This window comes from Brachyistius frenatus, unplaced genomic scaffold, assembly GCF_029030835.1.
Source record: "Brachyistius frenatus isolate BFR_SWC_R1_liver_20210118 unplaced genomic scaffold, ASM2903083v1 Contig_14, whole genome shotgun sequence".
Taxonomy (NCBI): Eukaryota; Metazoa; Chordata; class Actinopteri; family Embiotocidae; genus Brachyistius; species Brachyistius frenatus.
Genome location: NW_027210613.1, coordinates 4,582,507 through 4,608,869, shown reverse-complemented (window position 1 = coordinate 4,608,869; position 26,363 = coordinate 4,582,507). Strand labels below are relative to the sequence as shown.

At 41.2% G+C, this 26,363-nt stretch overlaps 1 protein-coding gene across 2 annotated transcripts in view; it reads left to right on the top strand.

The window, feature by feature from the left end:
- cdkal1 (CDK5 regulatory subunit associated protein 1-like 1) overlaps positions 1-26,363 on the top strand; it is a 227,498-nt gene that overhangs the window by 51,732 nt on the left and 149,403 nt on the right. For both annotated transcript variants that reach the window (XM_069693222.1, XM_069693221.1), the window contains exons 5-6: positions 18,861-18,957; positions 23,620-23,668. In XM_069693222.1, the coding sequence (XP_069549323.1) occupies positions 18,861-18,957; positions 23,620-23,668 (146 nt within the window). The remainder of the gene's footprint in view (positions 1-18,860; positions 18,958-23,619; positions 23,669-26,363) is intronic.

Sequence of the window (26,363 nt, the reverse complement as noted above, 5' to 3'; positions counted from 1 at the left end):
GATATTGCATGCGTGGAAGGAAGGCATAGATAAGACGGGAAGAAGGTTTGGTCCTGCTCCTGAACTTGAGCTAAAATGATCACTAAATATTGAATAGAAATAAAAGCATCCGTCTGACTCTTGCTCTTTGAATAAAGTGCGTCCAAAGCATGTCTTTTACCACAGTTTATAAAACACAGTGCAAATGAGAGACAGGACCAACCACCTTTGCGCTACACATTCTCAAAATGTACAGTTTATGGATAGTTTAAGGTTAGGAATCCTTGAGTTCTTATGGAATAAAAGTGCTTTAAGACACAACAAAGAGGGACAAATGAGCTTTATATAATCAATTCCTTTTTAAAATAAAATAAAGTCTTATACTAGAAAAAAAAACAAAAACAAGCATTGCACATGTCTTAAAACACTCTGACATACACAACTTCATCTTGTTAAATTTGACACCAGATGTGTTGGTGCAGCTGTAGCATTAAACAGTTTTAATCTGAAACGATGACCCTGATGCCTTAGCAACACCGTTCTCAAATTTTGTAGCAATAAGGTGCATTTAATTGAATTTGCAGCTAAAGAGATAATGCGCGAGAGATGAAGACAAATGGCAGTCTGCTGCCAGGGAAGGAAGAAGTGAAGAAAATACATAAAAAGATGGATTCAATGTAGGAATAAATGAGGGTGAGGTTATTTTGCTCCCAATTAATGAAGGCAGACGACCCACCAGAGTCATTTCTATTCCATTTTAATTGAGTTTAGTTATTTCACGAAAGTAACATATTCGTCATTTGGGAGTTGTTAAAGAGGTAGTGAAGAAGCTAGAGGGTAGAGAGACCTTTTTCAGATGTCGATGTGTTGTGTACTCGGGCTATCTCCTGCAGGTCATTTCTTTCCCAGCAGGTGATGGCAGGATTTCACAAGGTCACACCATTACCTCTGTCTATCATTCCCTCCTCACCGGTCTTCTCTCCACTTTTGCACCCTCACGGGCTCTCTAGGTGACTCGAGTGACTCTGGCTTTCCCATCTTTCACCTTCATTTTTCCACCTCCTGCCATGTTGTTTCCTTCTCTCTTTTATTGGTTTCACAGTTCACATTCCTGGGACTATGAGATATTGTTTTATGCTGTCTCATGTATGGCAGCGTTAACCTGTCTCCTCTGCAAGGCCGATTATGTCTCATGTCCGTGTTGTGTCAATGATTTGTTAGGATTGCAGTGGCTCCCAAATTACAAAATGCTTGTCCACCCACCATTTCATTAAAGTAGTGTAATAACTGTATTCATTTATATTGCTATTCCTGTAATTTCCACAATAACAACAGCCTTAAAATGGTATTTGATATTTACGGCACACTATGATGTCTGTAAAACAAAAATGTCATTGTCACCGTGCTGTCCGTTTATAAAAACACCAGGCTGTCATGTTGCTACATGGCCCACTTGTGTAATTTTAAAGCAGTGATTTAAAAGCTTTATACATAATTCACTGTAATCTCCTTCAGAAGAGGACTGTGGATCTCATTAGCGCCTCATTAGGACTTGCAGATAGAGAGAGAGAGAGAGAGAGAGAGAGAGAGAAAGAGAGAGATAATTGTGGGAAGGGGAAGAAAACGAATGGGAGAGACATCGAGGAGTCTAGCTTATATCAGGCTTAATTAAATTGACTGAGATCTGAAGTTTTGTTACTGAAATGAGCGCACGTTGGAAGAGCGACGAGAACTTTTTGATTTTTGATTGATCAAGGGGCAGCTCTATGATGACATGTCTTCGAAATTTGAATAGACATCCTGTTAAAAAACACATATTGAATCACAGTAAAAAAAGAAAAGAAAAAGAAAACGGGAAACAAATGTTATTAATTCCTTACTTGTAATTCGATTTCTTGAAAGGCCATTGAAATTGCTACAAGTAAAATTTTGATCTTAAGAATCCTTCTCTTGTACTCCAAAGAATTTATTGAACTTCTTTTACTTGCTTTTCTTATAAAACATTTATTTGGAGCTCCTTGAGTCTTTCAAGTTTAAGAGAAGATCCTAGCAGTTTTTAATTTGGCATATGCTGTTGATTTATTCTCAGCCTTTTTCACAAAAATGTGTATTATGTTTGGTCAAAATGAAGTCTTCTGACTTTTGGTCGTTTTAGTACAAAACTAAAAATATCAGCGGCACCGACATAATGTTCCTGGTTCAGGGACACTTTCCAATTCTGCGGTTTTATGTCGCTAGTATTTCACGGGCACAAATTACTTGATACTGGTAGGTTACTCTTGGCTGGTCGATCAGCGGTCACATCAGGATGCAAAGCAAGTGCACCTGAAATAAAGGACATTAAAGAATGTTATGCTACTCTTGTAATTTCCTTTGTTTGGTTAAATGCTTGACAATGCCATCAAATTGGAAGAGCCAGCCTTGGACAGATTAGACTAACATGGCTTTGGTTAACCTTGCCATGTAATCATGTGATCATAATGTCATGGTGTCCTCGCTTTAAAATGTTCTGTGACACTTTGTTGGAAGTAGGAACATGTCACTTGATAAATGTCTTATACTCACACTCTGTAAAGAACCTTTTATCCTTAAGTTGGTGCATCGGAGCATTTTCTTGCGTAATTTCCAGACGTCTGACAAATGTGGGCCCAGTTCCTACGTGTGAATGTGTGAATCTGGATTCATGTATGAGAGTATTGATAGACTTTAACAGGTAATCAGTCAGTGGAAAAAAAAAAAAGAATCAACAGTATTTCATTGTTCATAAAATCATTGTTGGATGCAGATCTAAAAGAATTGTATTTCAAATTAAAAGCATGTTGACCCAGAGTATTGATTTGCCTCATCCCAGCTCAATAACTAAATAGAACTTTGCATAAGCCGTACATCAGATGGGTAAATTTGACCCTTTAGTTAATGTGTATATCTCGGCTGGTGCATTGGACCGGGGTTTGACATTGTTACCGAATGTGGGGAAATGTCAACGTGAGATGTCGCTCATCTGACAGATGGCATATGGAGAGTACTGCAGTGACCCTCTGTTCACCTGCATTGACACACACACACACACACACACACACACACACACACACACACACACACACACACACACACACACACACACACACCTACCTACCTCTGCTGCTCCACCCCTCTCTCACTGTCTGTCTCTCCTGATTTCAGTCAAACGGCCTTTGTGACATGAAAGACAAGAACAGTACAATATCTCCTTTTCTCTGTATGTACCTCTTTCCCACTTTGGTCAAGACGTGTGCGTGTGCGCGGGTAACATCCAGCATAGCAGCTGCTGTGTTCCTATCAGGTATCTCTAGTTACACTCGGAGGGCTCTGACACTGAAACATGATCAGCCTGGATATATTCACCCACAGACAAATACACTGTGGACACAACAAACTTGGGTATCCAAATTACACCAACGCATATTCACTGTGTACTTGTGCACACACAGGTTGACCCGCACAGAGGGGGAAGCTTTTAACGTTTGTTTCAGCAACTGTTTTTACATGTCTCATCATCTATTAATAAAGCCCAACTGTAAGTGAGAAAAAGGCAACAGCAGGGACGAGTTTTGTGCGTTCTCCTGAGGAGCACCTGTAAGCTTTTGGCATTCTCCCGGTCGAGCCGTGGTCTTGTTTTTTTTTTTTTTTTTTTTGTGTTGACAGTACCAGAGGCTGGCATTTTGCTGGTGTTAACTAAACAAGCACTGAACTGGAAATTACTGAGCTACTCAGCCACTTTGTACTCGCTGCAAGTTCTAGACGATGACACACTCTCACCCTGGAATAGCGTTCATCCTCTTATAAGTGACAGCAGAATTATTCGAGAACATTTCTCCAGCAACCCGTAAACACTGACGAAGACACAAATAGTCCTACAGTCTCTCTCAGTGGATGTCACATCCACATTCAATATATTAAAGTATAGAGACGTGTTTGATATACATTAAGTCATGCAAGATGACAGTAAGATCTTTGACCTTTGCATGCCTTATGCTTAAACCCTGAGGGGGGATTTTTAGGAGAGATGCACGCAGCGGAAGAGAAAGGATGGGTGTAGAAAACAGATGACGGCACAAAGGGTCGGTCAACTTTGAGAACGATGCAGGAGAATGAGAGAAGTTCAAGTGAAAGGGTTTCAGGACAGAGGACGTAATAAAGATTTGAGTTTGTGTGTATATTGCATGTGACTGTGTTTTGTATATATATGTCACCAGTATCGGCGGGTAGGTGCACATGTGCCTCCAAGATGTTGTCCTCGAAGCATCTTGCAGTTAGTTTAGGAAGGCTTGTTTCTGATTTTACATAACCGACAGATGGACAGGGGCAAACTGGCCATGAAGCAATTTCCCCCAACAGTATTTGGAGTGACACAAGCCCGGGGCTTACAACTTCACCATAGGTACATGTGCAAAGAATGATGGATGCTTGGAAAAGTACACAGCTAGATGCCAACCTCTGTGAAGCGTGGGGTTGGTGGGTTGGTGCCTCAGTGTACCCGGGGCAGTCCTTAACCTCTGAGGTGCTGTAAACAAACAGACAGATAGCTGAATGGAAGGAATAGTGCTGCGGGGAAGCAAGGCCACATGTGGAATATAGGCTACTGTACATTCCCTGGCTGCCTGAATACCACTGGGGTGTAGAGGTGATGCGATATTTTGTGTATGTGTGGCTATGTGTTCACGTCAAATGAGATACCATAAAGCATCTTAATGCAGCCATGTAGACCCATGTGGTGTAAACTTTGTCGTGAAGTGCAGTTTTCATCCAGCGGTTAGGTTATGAGATTATTTAGTTGCTGCTTCAGAGCTTCCTGGTAGCAGTTTCTGTCAAATCTCACTTTAATAATGTGCTCCTAGATAATACAAACAAAATATGTGTATAGTGTAGTTTGGTTGCAGTGTTCTTTTAAAAAGCAAAAACAAATGTCTGAACAGCCAAGAAGCCCAAAAGCAGATTTTTTTAAATTTATTTATAGATGTACACACTACTGACTGTTAAAATATAAAGTTGCAAATATTATATTTAATCATACATATACGAATTAGACTTAGATGTTCAGTGTGACGAATTTAGAAAGATCTATTGGCAGAAATTGAGTATAATATTCATAATTTTGTTTCCATGAGTTTATAATGTTGAGTTTTCATTACCTTAGAATGAGCCCTTTATAGCTACATAGCGAGCGGGTCCTCTTCCACCGAGCGTGTCTTGGTTGGTGTCAGCCTGCAAACTAAACGCTATTTGCCTTTAAATCCTACACACTGCTCCTTTAAGAGAAAAAAAACAAAACCCAAAAAACCTAGAGATATGTTGAGTTCAGAGATTGCCTGCATATAATATTTGTCCAAGATAAAATATTCAGAATTTAAAAAAAAAGACACGTATAATTTATTTTGCAGTCGCTGTGGGTGTAAATAGTAGCAGTTATAAACCATGTTGTGTAGATGGTATAAAAAGCCGTCATCAGTTGTCTGTGTCTGCATGGCTTTTACAGGAACTGGATGTTTACTGTTCAAATTAAAGCTGAGGTTCAATCTGACACACAAATGTATCATTAAAGTGACTTGCGAACTCCAGTGTAATAACACATATTATGTGTATTGTAGACCACTGACCATGGATTTTTGTTCAACATGGTCTTTACTGAATAAAAGGTGTGGGAAGCATGGAGAAAAAGATGTAACAAATGTACTTCAACAAAAGAGGCCGAGGCAGACCTATTCATCCCCAGCTAGAAAGAAATTCACCGTCTCTCTAACAAGCCAAATGCATTTTAGAAATCACCTCCTCTGCCTGTTAAGGCTTTTTTTTTTTTTTTCCCTCCCAACAATTTCCCCCTTTTCTTTCTTCTCTTTTCTAATGTAATGAACCATGCCTTGAACCCTCCTTTTAATTGGTGTCGACTCAAATGAAAAGAGTGAAGCAAGAAAGAAAAATGTTTTTTAACATTCCATAAATTAATTTCCACCAGATAAGGGGGTCCTACATTGCAATTTAATCAGACAGTTGGCTTTGTGCACACGGCATTCCTTGGCTTTTAAAAGGAATGCTATTTAGAATAAATAAGGCACTGCAGTTAAATGAGGGGGTCTTTTAGAGGGACTGATGAGCCACCATGGAGTAACTTCAGGCCGTGTGGGGGAAAAGACATCAGCCGGGGAAATTAACAGGCTGAATAGATGCTTAGACTTAGACTTTAGCTCCATAATGAGTCTCCCACAGTCTCGCTCGTACTATACATGTACTCGCATATCTGCTTTCGCATGCGTGCTCACATAGAATAACGAAACAGAGCACCAACTCGCATGTGTAAAATATATATGCAATAAGCATGTAAGTAAGAACAAAAGAAGACTCGTGAAATAGTTTCGAAAATGTGCGAAAACATACGCCTCGCAATTATTGTAATTTGACCAGTTAACATTAAAACACCACGTTTTTTTTTACAAGTCTTTTTAACAATATTTTGACACAGTAAGGGAGTTTATTACAGCTTTGATAGCAAAGGAGAGGCGACTAGAAAACAGTGCAATCTGTGAGATGAAAATAAAGACAGAAATATTGGTGTGAAGCGAAACGCCAGGCTGTCTCGATTCCGACACGATGCAGGAGCTACCAAACAGGAGATCTCTCTTCAGTTCACTGACCACACACATCAGGCCACAGAATCGACCTCAACAACTCTGTTAACTGTGCGGGCTGTCAGTCTGCCGCTGCTCTGAGACCGAGCTATAGTGTCACAGGCAAGTGGTGATGCCTCCTGCTGTGAATGCAAATTAGAAACAGAGCTCTGTAATACTGTATATTGACATTATATCGATGTAATGACACAAGACGAGATATCATCTCAGATTTAGGATTTCATGTTACAGTAATATGACTTAAGTGTTGTCTTTTCCTGGTTTTTAAGGATTTACGACAGTGAAGTGATCTCTTGCAAGTCTTCTCTAGAAGCTCACACTTTCTCACTCGAGCTGCCAAGAACTTTGCGATGTTGCTTCGTCTTGTCTTGAGCTGCAGTTTGTTTCACTAGATGCAATCATACATGGTCACCTTTTAAATCCCCGCATCCGCTGAACTTACTCCTATAGAAGATCACACCAAATGGAAAATTCCTTTCTCTCAGGTAATCTTTAGCAATCTGCAGTATATCTATCTTAATCTCATCAGTTGCTGGTTTTCTTTTCTGTCTTCCAACAGTTGACATTGATTGGAGGTTTCTAAAATATCGTTTTGGAGATATTTTTTTTGGGGTACAAATAAACAATTTTGCGGGTTCACTGGGCTCTGCTTTGTAATCTGTACTCGTTTGACTGTAATTATTCTGTCTGGGCCATAAATATAGAAAAAAAATAAAAAATGTTGGTTTGCAAAGATTGTTGATGCATTCCAGGTCACTGAGCATGTGCCATTCCACTTTTCCAAACCCTTGCTTGTAATAATTTATGACCTTGAAACCAATCATGATTGTTTATGCTTGGACTAATTTTGTGTGGGTTCATTCAACCAGGAATGTCCTTTCACCTATGTCATCCTCCCTCCGGTCTCCTCCTGTGGATCAAAATGATTGCACAGAAACACGCAAACATGTTGACAGTGCACACACACACACACACACACACACACACACACACACACACACACACACACACACACACACACACACACACACACACACACACACACACACACACACACACACACACACACACACACACACACACACACACACACACACACACACACACACACACACACACACACACACACACACACACACACACACACACACACACACACACACACACACACACACACACACACACACACACACACACACACACACACACACACACACACACACACACACACACACACACACACACACACACACACACACACACACACACACACACACACACACACACACACACACACACACACACACACACACACACACACACACACACACACACACACACACACACACACACACACACACACACACACACACACACACACACACACACACACACACACACACACACACACACACACACACACACACACACACACACACACACACACACACACACACACACACACACACACACACACACACACACACACACACACACACACACACACACACACACACACACACACACACACGTACACGCAGAGGAAGTCAAGCGCTTATATGCCCCAGACTCATTCTCATACATTTTCAGATTGATTCACACAAAGGCAAAAAGACCTCATGGGGAGTGGCTGTAGCTTTGCATGATGAATGCCTGTGTGGCCTGTGGCTTGACCTGTTTAGTCTGAGGCTAAAACTGCCACACAACCGCCATTCTACCGGGCACAATTGATTTTACTAAACCTAATCTACACTGAGTGACTTCCTGCAGATGTTCATTCTAATAATCACACGATTCTATTTTGGAGGAACATTTCTTGTTCCTTCAAAGGCCTGGTTCCCTATGAGTGTGTGTCTCCCCCCCCCCTCCCTTTCCTAAACTATTAACATGGCAGTTGTCTTTCCAATACGGCCTGAGGCTGCAGGTAACTACCATATTATTGTCCCGTAACGTCCTCTCCTATAGATTGTAGTACTTTGCATTAGAAATGGGACTCTTGGGCTCTTCAGGAGGATTCAGTTCCCAGGTTCCCCCCCCCTGTTTGTGGTTCAGTCAAGTGCTCATATCTAATGCAATTCTCTGCACATCTGTGCGTCTCAATGTTTGTGTGGGCCTTTGCCATTGCCCCTGCTTTTTTTATTTTTTTATTTTTTTTATTAGCATTTTCTCTATTATGAAGCATTCAAGCGGTGAATACAGCTCATTTACAGTAATGCAATATTTATCGCACATTCAAGTGATTTTTACAAGACAGATGTCTTCCCTTTTGCAGCACTGGGCAGGTGTTTCAGGCATTTTTTTTTTTTTTAAAGGCCATAATCTGAAAACCTTGCATTTCCTCTGACTTGCCTTTACTAGGCCCGTGTTGACAATTGGGCTGCATCCTATCTCTGATATACCCGAAGGCCATGCGAGCTCGCCATAAACTAGCCATGTTATAGGTGTGTATTGATTGGTCAACAGATTGGCTGTATCCTGTAAAACACAGCTCAAATGTGAATGCTTTTATTAACCACATTGGTAATAAATGCAAAACTGGAAACAATTTTTTTTTTTTTTTTGGTATTGATGTGTTTCGTGGTGGTTTGTGGTCATGGTTGTGGTAATCCAGATCAATCTCAATCTATCTACTGCTATTAAACATGTAGATTGAAAACAAGGTTACAAAACAGGCAATGAGGCTTTTACAACTCGTCTTCGGTGCTTAGGTTGTCCAAATTTATATTGCCTTTAACATCACTTACCACAACTCACTTTTATGGACCTACTTTCATGTAATTATCTTCTATTGATTAAACCAGACGTCCCATCTCGATTTCCTACCTTGTTTTCATGTCTTTTGCTTTGCATTTTTTCCCCTTTAATTTCAGTTTTGCTCTCATTCCGTCTCTTTATGGGCGTCGGCTCCGGTTGTCCTGTGAAACACAGCAGCAGATGAACACTTTGTGGGTGTGTGCGGAGTGTGAATGCCTGTCGGAGACGGAGAGAGATTTCAGGGGATTCAGCAGTTGTACCTCTCAAACCCCTGTCTCATCCCTCAATAAAATCTCATCCTCCCCCTTCATTTCCTTTTAAATCCTGTTTTCATCCTTCCTCTCAATGTCCCCACTTGGTGATGAAGATGAGCTCTTGGATATTCTTTTTTTCCTTCTTTTCACTCATTGACAGTTTTCACTCCCTTGTTCTTCCTTCTCTCCTCACTTATCCCATTGTTCCTATTTATTTAGATAAAAATAAAATAAATGTCAGCTGGGATAGACTCCCGCCCCCCTTTAAAGGTTAAGTGGGTATAAGCTGATGGATGGATGAATATTCTTATACATACCTTTTTTTTATAGGTGCAAATTAGCTTTTAATCTATTCACGGTAGATTTACATTAAAAATATCAATCCTAATTAATGTACACAATCTTATTAAATCTGAGAATGTAAAAGGTGGCCACATTTGAATGACCACTTAAAAATGTTTTGTTCTTTGACATCCCGCTGAGTTGGATTTAAAAATGTAATTTATTTGGGTTTTCTTTAGGTTTTACTCGAGTGTCATATTTACATCAATCATATTTTATTTACTTTTACATTTCACCTCCTAACTTGGTGACCGCATAATCTGTCTCCTTCAAAATTTAGATTGATTTGTGATTGACCCGACCGATTTATTGATTGGCGGATGTTCTCAGCCAACATAACTGTTTAGTTAAAAATAACTATTTATAGTTATAATATTTCCTAAGGAATTTCACTATTTTAATGCACCGATGTAATTTTGGACTATATAGTTAATTGTTCAACTAAAATATGACTGCTTCCATTACACATCTTTGTCTCAAGTATTTGATAAACACATTTCGGTCGATATATCATCATTGAACATTTTTACTTGCTAATATTGATATCATCATCGGCCCTAAAAATCCAGTATTCATCGGACTCTACTCAGGACATTTGTCCTTTGATTGAATCAAGAAAATTAGCAGGGATGTAATAATGAATGCCCGTTATTGAGATCAAGTATGTATAGACATTCGGATTATGATTCAGCTACAGTGAGGTTGATGTTTGACTGCAGTTTCCAGTGTTGATCCTACCTCTGTCATTGTGCAGTAGCAGACATTTGACTTGTATGACATAAGTCACTGGACACGAGTTGCACCTCAAAGGTTACTGTTTGGTTTGGCAGCTCAGTTAGCGGTATCTATGGGACGTTTCCTGACTCTCCCTCTGCCTGTTTCCGCACCTTTTTTCTCCTCTAACGTCAACCGTTTTCTGTTAGGAACTCCCCGCCTCGTTTCCTCGCTCCCTCCTTGCTTATAAAGACGTTCTTTCGACAGTTTCCCGTCGATCACTCTCTGCTCCCGTCCCTCCTCCCTCTCCCTCGTCTGACAGCTATATCTCAACAGGATCCTGGTCTAGTACGTTAACAACTTTCATTTAGTTTAGTTCGGCTGCAGTCAGATCCCACCGGCCCAGAGTTAGCTGCTGTTTTATTTATACTGTTTGTATTTTGACAGTTGTTTTGGTAAACTTTGCCAGTGCACTTATTCACAGAGGAAGAAAGGCTACATTCTTCATCAGAGTATATAACAAAGTGTGTTTTCGGCACATTCATTGAGTTTGTGCTGTCAGTCAGTGGAGATGCATTTCCTGCTGCTGCTTAAAAGAAACACACACACACACACACACACACACACACACACACACACACACACACACACACACACACACACACACACACACACACACACACACACAGGGAAATAAATAAACAACGATGAATAAAACATGAAACCAACAAACATACATTGCCCCCCCCCCCCCACACACACACACACCCCGTAGATCAAAAGTAAGTAAGGTAAAGAGTTGGACTGTGATGGCCTTTGTGGAATTGAAATGGGGACAGTAACCAACCCGAAGACTGAAGTATTGTATAAGCAGAAGTTTGTGGAAGTGGAAAATATATGAAATGGAAGATGAAATACATTTGGCCTCACTCTATCTCTCTCTTAACTTCCTCGTATTCACACACACTCATGCACACGCTGGCTCACATCTTAATTACTGAGGCTTGATGGGTACTTAACCTTGCCCCTTGCTGCTTATGCTAATGCAGAGGGGTCAGGAGTGTGCTGAGTGGCTGGCTCCCTGTCAAATCACCCAGAAACAACTGTCGGGAGTGCAGATGAGAGGATGAGGGAGACAGATGAGCAAGGACAAGTCAAATATGGGGAAGGAGAAAAGGGATGGAGCGAAAGTAACATGAAAGTACATCACACTAAATTCTTGTGCACCAATTTTGCTGTCCAACTGTAATCTGTAATCCCAGTCCAGACATGTAAATCACAGTTACACAAAATGCCTCACTACTCTTTAAGAGTATGACCTCATCCTTTAAGCAACATGCCTGTTAAGGAGCATATGGCTGGCTCTGTGTGTGTGTATGTAATGAGCTCATCCTCTCCCCCACTATGGAGCTATCTGTATAGAGCTGAGGATGTTGAGCAGCAGGGAGAGTCATTGAGAGGACACACACACAGTTCACAGCTGGTAACCTGTTTTGGTTGTTTCTCTAGATGAGCTTCTAGGTTTCTGTGTCTCAGAAATGTGTCCTTTTAAGTTGTCAATATTCCGGACAACTTTAAAGGACATATTAGATTACTTTATTTGGACTGGCAACACTTGACAACATTAACATAGTGACACAATTCATGCATACTTGTGCATGATATTAAACAACACACATTTTTTTTCATATAGCACACCACTTACTATATTTAAAACTGATATGTTTAAGGAAAAGGAAAAGGTGAATATCTACTATTTGCCGTTTTTCCTAATGTTGAAAGACAGACATTATTATATGAGACATTTGTGGAAGTTTTGAGAACATCAGCACTGCAGCTCAATTTATATGAGGATGCCACTACATTTCAGATGTGGTTGTGTAATGGCCCTATAGAAGACGGCCATAATCCAAGAAGGAAGGTCCTTTCTTTCACTTCAGGTTTTGTTTTGATAAAGTTGAAGAGGCTCCTATATAGGTCACACGCTGTAGTCCATCTAATGCCTACAGTTATTTTAATGTCATATTCATTGCAAGGGGGATCTTGAAGTCAACCTGATCCATTCACTTGGACATTTAGTCTGGTCTAATTTGACTGCTTCACTGTGCTTACTCAGCTGTTAAAAACCAGTATGTACAGCACAGTGCTCGCTACCATACATACATACGTACCACAGAGGTCACACATGTATGCATCGACTGCTGTACACGGTTGGCATCGCCAGCCATGGCCATGTGCATGTTTATGTGCAGTATGTTCGGGACATGTGGGTGTTCGGACTCTGTGTGTGTGTGTGTGTGTGTGTGTGTGTGTGTGTGTGTGTGTGTGTGTGTGTGTGTGTGTGTGTGTGTGTGTGTGTGTGTGTGTGTGTGTGTGTGTGTGTGTGTGTGTGTGGTCTTGAGGCGATGGAGAGCCTTAACAAAGAGTTGACAGAGGGCCGTAGAGATTTAGGGCGAGGTGCCAAGGAAGTCAAGGAGAAACGTGTGTACAAGCTCTCGCATAAACACAGACTTACACAAACGCACACACGCACACACACCTCGTCGTCTGATCTTGGGGGGACATCTGCTCCGGTCCGGGTCACTGGCAACGAGCGCTTGGTTGGGCTCAAAAGTATCACCACGGCAACTGCATCGCATAATCCCATTCCATCTCATCCCACCCAGGAACTGTGTGCAATGTGATTGGCTTGTTCCCCCCGGGGCGCTGAGGCGGCCTCTCAGGCGCTGTCTGCTTACTCGCTGTGTCAGCTCTGGCTCCCGAGTGTGTGGGCAGGGAGCGAGTAGCGCATTAAAGGGAGGTTTGGCGCATTTTGGGAGGAGACGGTGTGAATTATGCAGACGCACCCCTACTGTGTGTGTGTGTGTGTGCAGTGATGCCAGTGTGAGTTCTCCATGACGAACAGTGTGGGGAGAACAAGCTACTCAAAGCAGATACATTCTCTTCTTTCACGGCTTCTGCTGTCTCACTTCACGCAGTCTTCAAAACTGCTGGTGTTTTCTGCACCCCTCCCTGTCTTTTTGTAAGGTCCATTCACACCAGATCAGACAATTGAGATAGCTGTTATTCCTTACTCTCCAAAATTATCCCAACATGCCGTGGATAAAATCAGTCAATTTAAATTCACTAATGTGCATTTCAGAAGCTCAATAGAAGTGCCGTTTCTCCGAGTGCGCTGGATGAGTCTGGGATAGCCGACATTTTGGGATTTTCAGTAATTAGTTTTCTTTGTTTTTTAAGAAGTGGTGTGTAGGATTTAGTGGCATCTGGCAGTGAGGTTGCAACCAGCTGCATATCTCTCCGCCCACCACTTCCAAGCATGTAAGAGAATCTATGTTGGCCATGAAACTCGATAAAAAACTCAAAAAGCCTTCTGGAGCCAGTATTTTAGTTATTCTATTCAGAGCTACTGCAGAAACATGGAGGTGCAACTTGGTGGGCTCTATGGAAAAGGACCCGCCCCCCACCCCCAATGTAGATATGAAGGCCTCATTCTAAAGTAATGAAAACACAACAACTCTTTGTTTCAGCTTTTCCGCCAGTAAATCCTACACGCACTGGTCCTTTAAATTCTAATTCTTTCCATTAATCTTCCTGAAAATTCTTGCTGAAAGTGTGCAAGAACATTAAAATATACAACATGTACCGCACACTACAAAATAATTCTATACAACTGGAGTCAAATTCATTATGTATGCATATGAATTTGGCCAATAAAGCTGACTTTGTGTCGAAAACAACCCTGCGCAATGCAAACAGCTCTGAATAATCCGCCTCGGATCTCTCCACTCATTTGTACTAACTTGAGCCTTCATCTATCTCTCCTCTTCCTCATTAATGTGACAGTGTAAGCTGGCTATGAATTGAGTTGTCTACCTTCCCATTTCTCTACCTTCACACTCTGCTCCCTCACACACACACACACACACACACACACACACACACACACACACACACACACACACACACACACACACACACCCTCCTCCATCACTATCTCGCTTTGTTTTGCTGAAGAATACAAACACGGTCTGAATTAAAGCACAACTGACAGTTTGCATCCAGCTTCATTGCTCCCCCCCCCCTCCCTCCGCGATTCCACCCTGGCTTACGTGCACCCCACCACCCCCCACACTCCCACCTCCTCCTCCCGCTCACTCCAGCTGTCAGGAGGCTTCATTATTAAAGATTCATTGCAGAGTCTGGGCAGCTCTTCCAAAAGCTTTTGTCAGACAGACCGAGAGTCTCGAATCTCAGTGCCACTAACTGGAGGTGACGTGAAGACTAGCATAGATCCGCGTGCACACACTCAAACACGTGCGCACTTTCCTTGTGGCTTTTTACACCATTTTATTCTCCGCACAGCTCTTTTTGATTAAAATCATCCGAACAAATGGGTTTGTGATGTCTTTGTGCTTTTCCAGTAATTTAATATAAAATACCTTACCAGTGCATATTCTTGCCAGTGACCACTTCATGTTGTACGTATGTATGTATGATGGACGTTGTAAACTGTTGAGACTCAACATGTTTTGTTTTTTTAAGTCCCTGGTTTTGTTAAAGCTGTGATTTTATCATCAACAATTATGGTAACCTGTTTTCTCACAAAAAAACCCAAAAAAAAACATGTTATGAATTTCTTCTAACGTGTTTCTTCAGTGGGTGTTAGTCTTACTGGCTTACCGTTACCCCCGTCACAGAAATCTGTCTGCCACTCTGCCTCTTTCTCATCCACATGCCCATGTAAGGCTAACACATTGTTAGAAAAATTACTCGGAGGCTGCGTTCAAAATCAAACATATCGGACATTTATTCTTGCAAGAAGGAGCAAATACATGTACACTCAAAGAGAGGTGTCCAGCATTGCTCGACGTCACTCCTCCGTAGGGCAGCTTTTATAAAGTCTCGCAAACAGCTGACAGTCACCCCCCCATGTCCTCTCGTATTTCTGGTTAGCTAGTACTGAGTTCGGTTGTAGGTCACAAGATAAAGACACAGAGACGTCGTAAATGAGACAATAGAAACATCCTTGAGCAACAGGTAGATAAGTACATCTTATTTTTTCCCATCACGTATATATATATACAGTGGGTACGGAAAGTATTCAGACCCCTTTAAATTTTTCACTCTTTGTTTCATTGCAGCCATTTGCTAAAAATCAAAAAAGTTCATTTTATTTCTCATTATTGTACACTCAGCACCCCATCTTGACAGAAAAAAACAGAAATGTAGAAATTTGTGCAAATTTATTAAAAAAGAAAAACTGAAATATCACATGGTCATAAGTATTCAGACCCTTTGCTGTGACACTCATATTTAACTCACATGCTGTCCATTTCTTCTGATCCTCCTTGAGATGGTTCTACTCCTTCATTGGAGTCCAACTGTGTTTATTTAAACTGATTGGACTTGATTAGGAAAGGCACACACCTGTCTATATAAGACCTTACAGCTCACAGTGCATGTCAGAGCAAATGAGAATCATGAGGTCGAAGGAACTGTCCAAGGAGCTCAGAGACAGAATTGTGGCAAGGCACAGATCTGGCCAAGGTTACAAAATAATTTCTGCAGCACTCAAGGTTCCTAAGAGCACAGTGGCCTCCATAATCCTTAAATGGAAGAAGTTTGGGACAACCAGAAGTCTTCCTAGACCTGGCCGTCCAGCCAAACTGAGCAATCGTGGGAGAAGAGCCTTGGTGAGAGAGGTAAAGAAGAACCCAAAGATCACTGTGGCTGAGCTCCAGAGATGCAGTAGGGAGATGGGAGAAAGTTCCACAAAGTCAACTATCACTGCAGCCCTCCACCAGTCGGGGCTTTATGGCAGAGTGGCCCGACGGAAGACTCTCCTCAGTGCAAGACATATGAAAGCCTGCATAGAGTTTGCCAAAAAACACATGAAGGACTCCCAGACTATGAGAAATAAGATTCTCTGGTCTGATCAGACCGAGATTGAACTTTTTGGCGTTAATTCTAAGCGGTATGTGTGGAGAAAACCAGGCACTGCTCATCACCTGCCCAATACAATCCCAACAGTGAAACATGGTGGTGGCAGCATCATGCTATGGGGGTGTTTTTCAGCTGCAGGGACAGGACGACTGGTTGCAATTGAAGGAAAGATGAATGCGGCCAAGTACAGAGATATCCTGGAAGAAAACCTCTTCCAGAGTGCTCTGGACCTCAGACTGGGCCGAAGGTTCACCTTCCAACAAGACAATGACCCTAAGCACACAGCTAAAATAACAAAGGAGTGGCTTCAGAACAACTCTGTGACCATTCTTGACTGGCCCAGCCAGAGCCCTGACCTAAACCCAATTGAGCATCTCTGGAGAGACCTGAACATGGCTGTCCACCAACGTTCACCATCCAACCTGACGGAACTGGAGAGGATCTGCAAGGAAGAATGGCAGAGGATCCCCAAATCCAGGTGTGAAAAGCTTGTTGCATCATTCCCAAGAAGACTCATGGCTGTACGAGCTCAAAAGGATGCTTCTACTCAATACTGAGCAAAGGGTCTGAATACTTATGACCATGTGATATTTCAGTTTTTCTTTTTTAATAAATTTGCACAAATTTCTACATTTCTGTTTTTTTCTGTCAAGATGGGGTGCTGAGTGTACATTAATGAGAAATAAAATGAACTTTTTTGATTTTAGCAAATGGCTGCAATGAAACAAAGAGTGAAAAATTTAAAGGGGTCTGAATACTTTCCGTACCCACTGTATATATTAGGGCTCTAAGATCATGCTGTTCTCATCGTCACACACCAACCAGCTTTTTCCTGAGTACCAAATCATTTGTGACTCCTCAGTGGCCCAGTGGAGAGTCCAAGCTGTGACTTCCTTGGCTTCAGCCTCCATGTTATCATTGTAATATGACACAGTACAATTATATTTAAGTACAGAATATTGGTTATTGAAAACTGCACTGTTGGTCCACTTTATTTGATTAGTTTCACACAAAATACTTTAAGATTCCATATTTTACACTTTTTCTATTGTTTTAGTTGCGATATCAATAAAAAAAAAAGCTATTTATTATAGTTTTACATCTCCTCACTTAAGCCTCTCTCTGGAGCTCTACCATGACCTGGCTGGTTGTGTAATATCATTGACCCTCTCTTCTGATTGGCTGACTTTTCTGAGTGTTGCACTCAGGCCAAACACAGGTTTGGTTTCGTAGCTTGCTAGCTCTGTGAAGAAATAGCAGCTCAAGTGTTTTCTTCCACATCAAATATTGGACAATGGACTGTGCTGATGGCAGACATATGACATGAGCATGTGTGTTTTGATACTTTCACAGTATTTCTACAGCACCTTTATCTGCTGTATTTAAAAGAATACATGGAAATCTGAATTAGTACAATATGTGACCTTTAACAAATGGTTCACTCACTAGATTTATTTGACAGCTTTCAGCCACATCTTGTAGCCTTAATCAGAAGATGGAAGTATAATATTTACTGTAACATAATTAATTATTTTCACCTTAAACAAAATTTTGAAAAAAATACCTACAGTACTTCTGTTTGATAATCAGACATAAACTGACCATTTAACTTCACACAACATTTTCGGGAATTTGATTTACTGAGTAAATTCTTCTCCGCACTCTCCTGAAGATTTTAGGAGGAAATAGATTACCTGCCACTGGTAGAACACAAACAAGAATCTCCCTGAAGCAAGAAGCTTTCACAAATATGTCAACCTGACCATAAGTAATGCAGAAGAATTTGCTACTTGTTGGGCAGAACACTTCACAGTTATGTTTAGTGGCTCTTTATCATTCTTTCTTTTCTCATTTCAGCCCCATCAACCCATGATATTTTCATTAATGGCTTGGGAAAACAGATTTACTGCCAACGAACATAGTTATTGGAAAGTGTCAACTTAAGTTATTTCACTGTGAAGTTCCCATGTTACATGAACGCAGATGGTCGCAGGGGGAAGCCTGTACCACATGTCGTAAAGGGGTCAGTCCAGGGCCATAAAGTTAAAGGTTCACCTAAACTGTATTCTTTGGTCCATGGTTGTTGTTGTATTTTTTTTTTCTCCCTTGGTTAAATAACAAACTGGAATTGTGCAAACTGTTGGTGCAAAAATGTTGCATACTGATATTGATCTTCTCTTTAATGTATTTATTGTTCTTGTTTATACAGAAAGGCCCAGGAACAGGACAAAAAGGTGGTAGTGGCAGGTTGTGTTCCCCAGGCCCAGCCACGGATGGAGTACCTCAAGGGTCTCAGCATCATTGGGGTATGTATACTTTACGTGTATGTCTGTGCACTATGGGACGGGTATACTATGAGTATATTAAATGAAAGTATCGGGTAATGTACAGTTGGTTTTATGTTACGTCTACTGTGTGTCTGTGCGTGTCCCTTTGTCTGTATTTGTGTCTTAATGAGCAACCTTTGAGGAGTAGAGACGCACAAACATTCACAGATGGTTTAACCCGTCATTCACCCAACCTGCTATGTCTTCATGTTTGTGTTTCTTCTATCTGAATGCCCATTTTTGTCTTTTTACACTGCTGCCTGGTACGCTGCGTGCAGAGCAGATCCTACTGGTGGAAAAAGTTCTGCATGCAGAGAGCGATTGGGTCTTTTCACCCCTGTTCTATAGGGAGGTCCAATGTGTGGACAAAGGCAGCAGTGGGAAGGGACATGTCAATGACGGCGCCCTCAGCATAAACTGTTTTTGCTTTTCTCCCTCCTCTAAAGGCATGAGAAAACCTGAGCCTGTAGTAGCTTAGTAATATTCAGAGTTAGGCCGGAGATACTTGCTTTTAAACCTCGCCTTCGCTTTTACAATTGTTTGCGTCATAAACGTTATTGTTCAAATACTTACCTCTGTACTCTGCATGTTACCGGAGGACTCCTCAAGAGGGCACACCAGAAAAAACTGATTAGCCTGATGTTAACAATAAACATGGTGATTCTGATTCTGAGATCGGAGGGGGCCAAAACACGCCATCGGCTCCATTCTCACTCTGTATTTTCAGCACTTCTGAATTAGTGCCTGTACCATGCATTAAAAATGAAGGTATTTATTCAATGCCTATTTGAGCTAGTCTAGCTAGTGAAGTATCATATATGCATGCCTTCTTTGTTTACTCCAACCTAAAAAAGGTCCAGAATTTGCCTTTTAAATCACAGCAGAAGAACGGAAATCTTAATTTCTCATAATGCTGAATTTATTCGCTTGTGTATAAGACAAACTGCCTTTGGAACAACGATAAATGAAACAGTCCGATATCCAGTGCCGAGTACAGTGAACCCTCGTTTTTCGCGGGGGTTACGTTCCAAATAGAAACCGTGATAGGCGAAATCCGTGAAGTAGTAACCTTTATTTTACAATTGAAATAGATAGAACTGGACATTAAATATATCTACGTTACATATAGTCGTAATGTGATTTCAATGCACGATGCAAATCCGTGAAGCAGCGAGACCGTGAAAGGTGAACCGCGTTATAGCGAGGGTTCACTGTACTGCCATTGTCTTAAAAGTGACGTATCGGGGGCGGCTCAAATGTTACATTAAATATCTTTTAGCATAAATAATGTTATTCCATTTAAGTAAACATGCCACCGTGTAACATGATTAGATTCATAATAAAGTGCCATGTATGTATAATATAATTACATTCAGATACACATGCTTGCGAATGTAATAGCCTTAAGGGTGAGGCAGAAACAGCTGGGAAGTTTACCTCTGCCGGTCTTTTCATTGTCATGAGTCGATTGGATTATGCATATATACACACATATACACACGCACGCACGCACACACACACACACGCACACACACGCACACGCGCACACACACGCGCGCACGCATGCACGGTCACACCACACTGATGGATGCATGAATGCATGAAAAGGCACACATGGTAACAAACAGAGACAGAGAATGCTCATACTCCCCTTGTGTACCCTTGGTAGTTACAATCAACCACGTGATGACATTGGCAGTTGGTGGGTTATGCAAATTGGATGCAAATAACAAGTTGAGAATTTGCTTATAGTGATTGCACTAACGGCTAGATAAGGGGCGTAGCATTAATCCCAATAAATACAAAAAGGGCTTCCTGTTGATTTCCTTCTATTTAATTGATCTGTGTGAGTCAACTTTATTGGTGCCAGTCTATTTCTTTTGTGTTTTCCTGTCTAAAGTTTATCTAAAGTGAATGACAGTGTATTATGTGTAAGGTACACAGGCAGTCACGCAAGCCCTGCAGCTGGGCTTGTCACATCCTGTTTCTGACACACATCACACATCCACACACACATCCACAGCATTGGCTAAGTAATGAGAGCATCATACTGGGTGAGCGATGTTGTAGGCATTAGATGCTCCACCTATTTTTAGGAAACACGTGCCTTTTTGGTAAATATTCCGGGCCCTGTTTCTATTTTAGCCCAATTTCTCAAAATTATACAGACCTCACATCACTGCCTGTGATGTGTTTATATTGTGAGAAACATGACTTGACAATGCACCTAATAACAACCTCGTTTGAAACTATTCTCTCGAGCGTAAATATTGAAAAGGCAATTGTGTTGCAGATGAGAAAGTCACGCATAACATGCTGTGAGTGGGCACGTTGTCATGCTGGAGAACTTGCGTGCCATCACGCCACATTTTAGGCCGTTTGCACCGAGCGTTTTCCCTCGGATGCCTCAGAACATCCCAGATGAACACGGTGTCGTCAGTCTGACCGTGACAGTCATGTCAAAGAAAACCCACCTATCTGCACTCTTAGGGCCTGATTTACCAAGAATCAATCATCATTCAGTTCATTCAATAACTCCGAAATGTCATCGCTGGACAAACAATATGTCTGAATAATTTTTCTCTCCCGACATCTCAAACATGTTTCCAAGGGTGTGAAACCACGTTCTCTACGTATTCTTTGCTTTCCTGCGTCTCCTTCTCACCACAATAAGAGCAGTCGTCTCTCCAGATTTGTGTAACTGATTAATACGTTCCCTTCAGTCGTACTAAAACACACAACAATCACTTCTCCAGTTTCTACTTTCAGGTTTAGTAAATATCATTGCGGGTGCTAAATTGTTCTATTTGCATGTTCCCTCCCAGTATTTTGTACCTTCAGGCAGAAACGCCCAACATTACATATAAACGCATGCGGGCAAACACGCAAAATGGACAACGTGTGTTAAATTGCACATTTGAAAGACGCAATCCTCACTGCACGTCGTTGGTACATCTGCCTGGACATCTTTTTGCGAGTGGTGAGGAGTTTGCACGTGATTTTACACGCAGACGTTTAGTAAAACAGGTCCTGAAAGTGATGCACCTTCTTTACTCCTAAACAGTGACGTCCCGCCCCTCTTGCAATGCAGATGCAACTCAAAACACATCGCCCTGTTCATTGCTTCATTGATGTAGGCTTTCTGAAGCAATTGCTGATTTCCAGAATTTGACAACTTTTCAAACTTATCATGGTGAAATTGCAAATGTGCATGTGTCGGTGGTCACAAAAACGTATGTAACTCGGGCGTTGATGTTGATCAAGCAGTGTAACTTGCAATACTTTGTCAAAAAGGTTATTGCTTCTCCTGCTCCATGCACATTACTATCCTGAGCTCTGTTTGTGTGCAACAGGAACAGTCTCTGAACGTTTTGATTGCACCTTGCATGCATGCTTGGTCTTCTAACGGCTCTAAACAAACTGCCTAACTGCACCTTTTGACAATTATTCCACATGGCAATGGCAATATTAGTGTCTTTAAAAAAAAAAAAAATGACATTCCGCTTAATTGCCAACTCAAACAATATTCGATGAATACAAAGCAGGACTCGATAGCCGCCAGGGTTGAAAAGATCTGAGTTGATAGCTTTTAATGTAAGCTAGACCCGACCCGTACTGTAAGTAAGGACGCCTGCTGCGGCTCTGAATGGGCCCAGATTACTTGGCCATTACAAGGAAATAGATTTTTATTTCAGTGTGATTATTTCATGTAAGTAACGGCTGCCTGTGAAGCACAGTAAGTATCCGTGCGCGAGTGTTTGTTTGAAAGGAGGGTTATTCTGAGTAATGGGCCTGGAGGCATTCAGAGCTGGCGCCCAGGGCTAAAGCATAGACCTCTAAGAATGGAAAAAGTGAGAGACTTAGAGGCTGCAAGGAGTGAAAGGGGCAATAATGGCAGGGGAAATTAAGTTCCTTCTCCCCACCTCTTTAGCTCTGTTTCCGTGTCTCTCGGCCTCCTTCTCTCATTCATTCACCTCCCTTTTCCTCTTTACATTATTTCTGTAGGATGGTAAATTAGTAAAATCAGTGCTGTTAAATATTCTGGCTCTTGTAGTATCCAGCTCAATCTCCCAATGGTCTGGCTCTTGTTAAACTGTAGCCAACGGGCTCTTGCTTTGTTTTTTTTGTTTTTTCCTTTAATGAATTAGTGGTTTGTCAGAGTACCTGTTGGTTGAGCTGCAGGTCTTTTTTTTTTTTTTTTAACTGAGGAGGCAATGAGGAGATTCTGTGTTAGTCCTTCTTTCATGATCTAACGTGGTATTTCTTTATCTGTATGATCATCTGTCTGTCACCCTTTTTCTGCCCCTTTGGTTTTCATCCATATAATCCTTCCTCAGACTGTGTCTCTGTCAATACATATTATACATGGCGTTATACGCACAACCACACTCGCTGGCATTTAGGAAATCCATATGGCTTAATCCTGACTGGAGAAAACTGCGATTGTATCTTTTTGCACTTGTTTGTCTGTGTGCTTATTGCATATGGCCTTTGTGCATATTTACACACCCACTTTGTTTAAACGTAGATCAGTATATGCGTGTTTCCTTGTTGTCGATATGAGCTTTCTGTTTGACTGTGTGGACTTGGTCTGTCGGCATCAATAAACTTTTCCCATGTGTGTCTGTGTCTGTGTTTCAGGTCCAACAGATTGATCGAGTGGTGGAAGTAGTAGACGAGGCTGTTAAAGGTATTGTCACACACGCGCGCACACACACACACACACACACACACACACACACACACACACACACACACACACGCACAAACACACACGCACGAAGCACATGTTTGCGAGAGGAAGCAGCAAAGCATTGATCAAGTATTGAATGAACGAGAGTCCTTTAATTGCTAGAATAGGGAATTAAGTTTAGTGCTTCAGCTCCATGTATGAATTACTTTCACTATAATAGTCTCTCCACTTATTGACACAATACAAAGACCGGGAATGCCTTCACTGTCTTGAATAAGAATATATTGTACACTAATAATTACTTGATATTATTCTAACATTATAAAACATTTGATTCAAAGTCAGCCTTGTCCAGGCTGGTATTACCAGACCCACATTTACTGTGTGACCAGATCGTCTCGTTACACTCCTTTGGAGATTGTTTCCTGTTGCTGCAACTTGCTAGACGTAGACGTCGGGTTAATTTTGACTCTACTGGAGCGGCCTTTATCCAATCATCATTCATACACCATGGAACCTTTGCAGACTTTTCAAAGAGGCCCTTCATTGCAGCGTTATTACAACTGTTCGTAACTCTTGATTTCGCTCCACCGCCGTTGTTAGAAATACATTTATGGAAAAAACACTCAACAGCAACGTCTTTGCACTTAGCCGACCCCACTGGTTGCTGACTTGCAACCCTCCAGAGTGGCTGAGTGAACCTTTTATATAAACAGGTTTTCCAGTCTCTAATCACAGCAAAGACTGAAGCTGTGAGCAGCAGGCGGGGGAAGTCAGGGCAGTTATTGTCAGTAATAAAGTACCAGCTGGAGTTAGAAGAAAAGTAATTATATTTGAAAATGAAAAGAAAGAGGTATGTCCTTCCTGTTGATATTAGATAGACAGTAGCAGAGTAACTTTTAATTTTTAATTTTTTTTTTACTGCTGTTTTACTGGTTTAAAGGATAGAACATTCATGAAACAAAATGCAGACAAAACTTAATGTGCTCACTCCATTTAACATTTATGCTTTAAACAGACTTTTTGTTTTTTTTGTTATAAGCACAGTCGTCAGTGTTGTTTCTGGATCCTCCGTCCTGCTATCGGAGGTGCTTGTTAAGCGGCCTCCTCTGTTTGAGCAGCTCACTGACAGACTCGCATGGCAGTGATTAGGTCATCCATTTAAACTGTTAGTGAACCACCGCACTTAACTGTTTAATGAAGGTCAGAGAGAGTTTACAGTGTGAGAGTGTCCAGTCAAGCTGTCATACACCCCCAGCTGTTCTCTAATAAAGAACAGATTGAGTTTACTCTCTGTGTGTGTGTGTGTGTGTGTGTGTGTGTGTGTGTGTGTGTGTGTGTGTGTGTGTGTGTGTGTCTCTCTCTCTCTCTCTCTCTCGATGAGTGACTAGTTTGCACTGCAGGCCTCATTCTAATGAAGGACAGCTGAACGAAGGCTTAATTTTACAATGTGTCATCAACCCCGGCTATACACAAGCTCACGTTCACACATGCACACTGTGACTTTTATCCCCCCTTTCTTCTCTATGATTTGCTCATTCTTTCCTTTTTCTTCCACTTCCTTCTTCCACCTTCTCTTCAGCATCTTTTGATCTCTTACCAACCTGATTTTTTTTTTTTGTTGCCTCCCTCTACTTTCTCTTACTGCCCTGTTCTACCCTTCTGCCCTCCTTTCCTCCCTTCTTCCTCCCACCATCGCTCCCTCCATAGAAACTAATTTCCCCAGTATCATTACAGTTCTTTATGACCTCGTATAAACTGAGAGCTGTTATTTCGTCTCGGAGGCCTGGGCATAAACCTTTAAGCCAGAGGATTTGCTTTTCGTAATGGCTACTAAAATACTAACTTCAATGAACTACTAATAGATGCAGGTCTTTGCTGTGCCAAAATTGCTTGCAGGTCTGTTTTCCACATGACAAGAGTATGAGTATGCTTTTGTGAACTTCAGAGTATCTATAACATTTGGATCCTTTGCTTGGAAAAAAAAAACAACTCAACATCTGTCAGTCCATGAGGATACGTCACGACTGTAAAACTACTTTTAATCATAGTGCATATATGTACAATAAAGCTCAAGTTACTACCTGTTGTAAATGGCAGGGCAGGTTTTTATCCTTTAGCATTATCTCATATCTTAATTTACACAGTCAAATACACTGCAATCATTGCTCCGTCTTACGTTTCTTGCCATTGTGCAGCGTCAGGGATTTTGCTGGTGCTGTTGGAACTGTGGTCACAAACTTGCTCATCCAAATCATAAAAAAAAATCAAACAAACAAACAAAAAAAATGTTGGAGGCTGTTCCAAGTGTAGATTTTTCTTGCTAACAACAAACAGAGCTTTGACTTGATCTATTATCTATTTCAAGCTCAGTGTCACATCTGTAAACAATGTATTAATGACACTCATGGATGCACATTTTTACGAGGGCAGCCAGCTAGATTTTATGGTCCTCAGTGATGCTCAACAAACAAACAAAAAAGGAACAAAATTGTTTTTTTTTTTCCCGAAGATTAGATTATTGAGAAAATAAATATTTACATTTGTAATCCAGAAGAAATGTATGCAGAAACCCACACAACGGCTATAAAACAGGATTGATTCACGTTTTCACTCTTATCTTTACGCCATTAACAAATATCGGATGCACTTCTTTCTTTACGGGGCTTTTTTTGTGTGATATGTTTATATC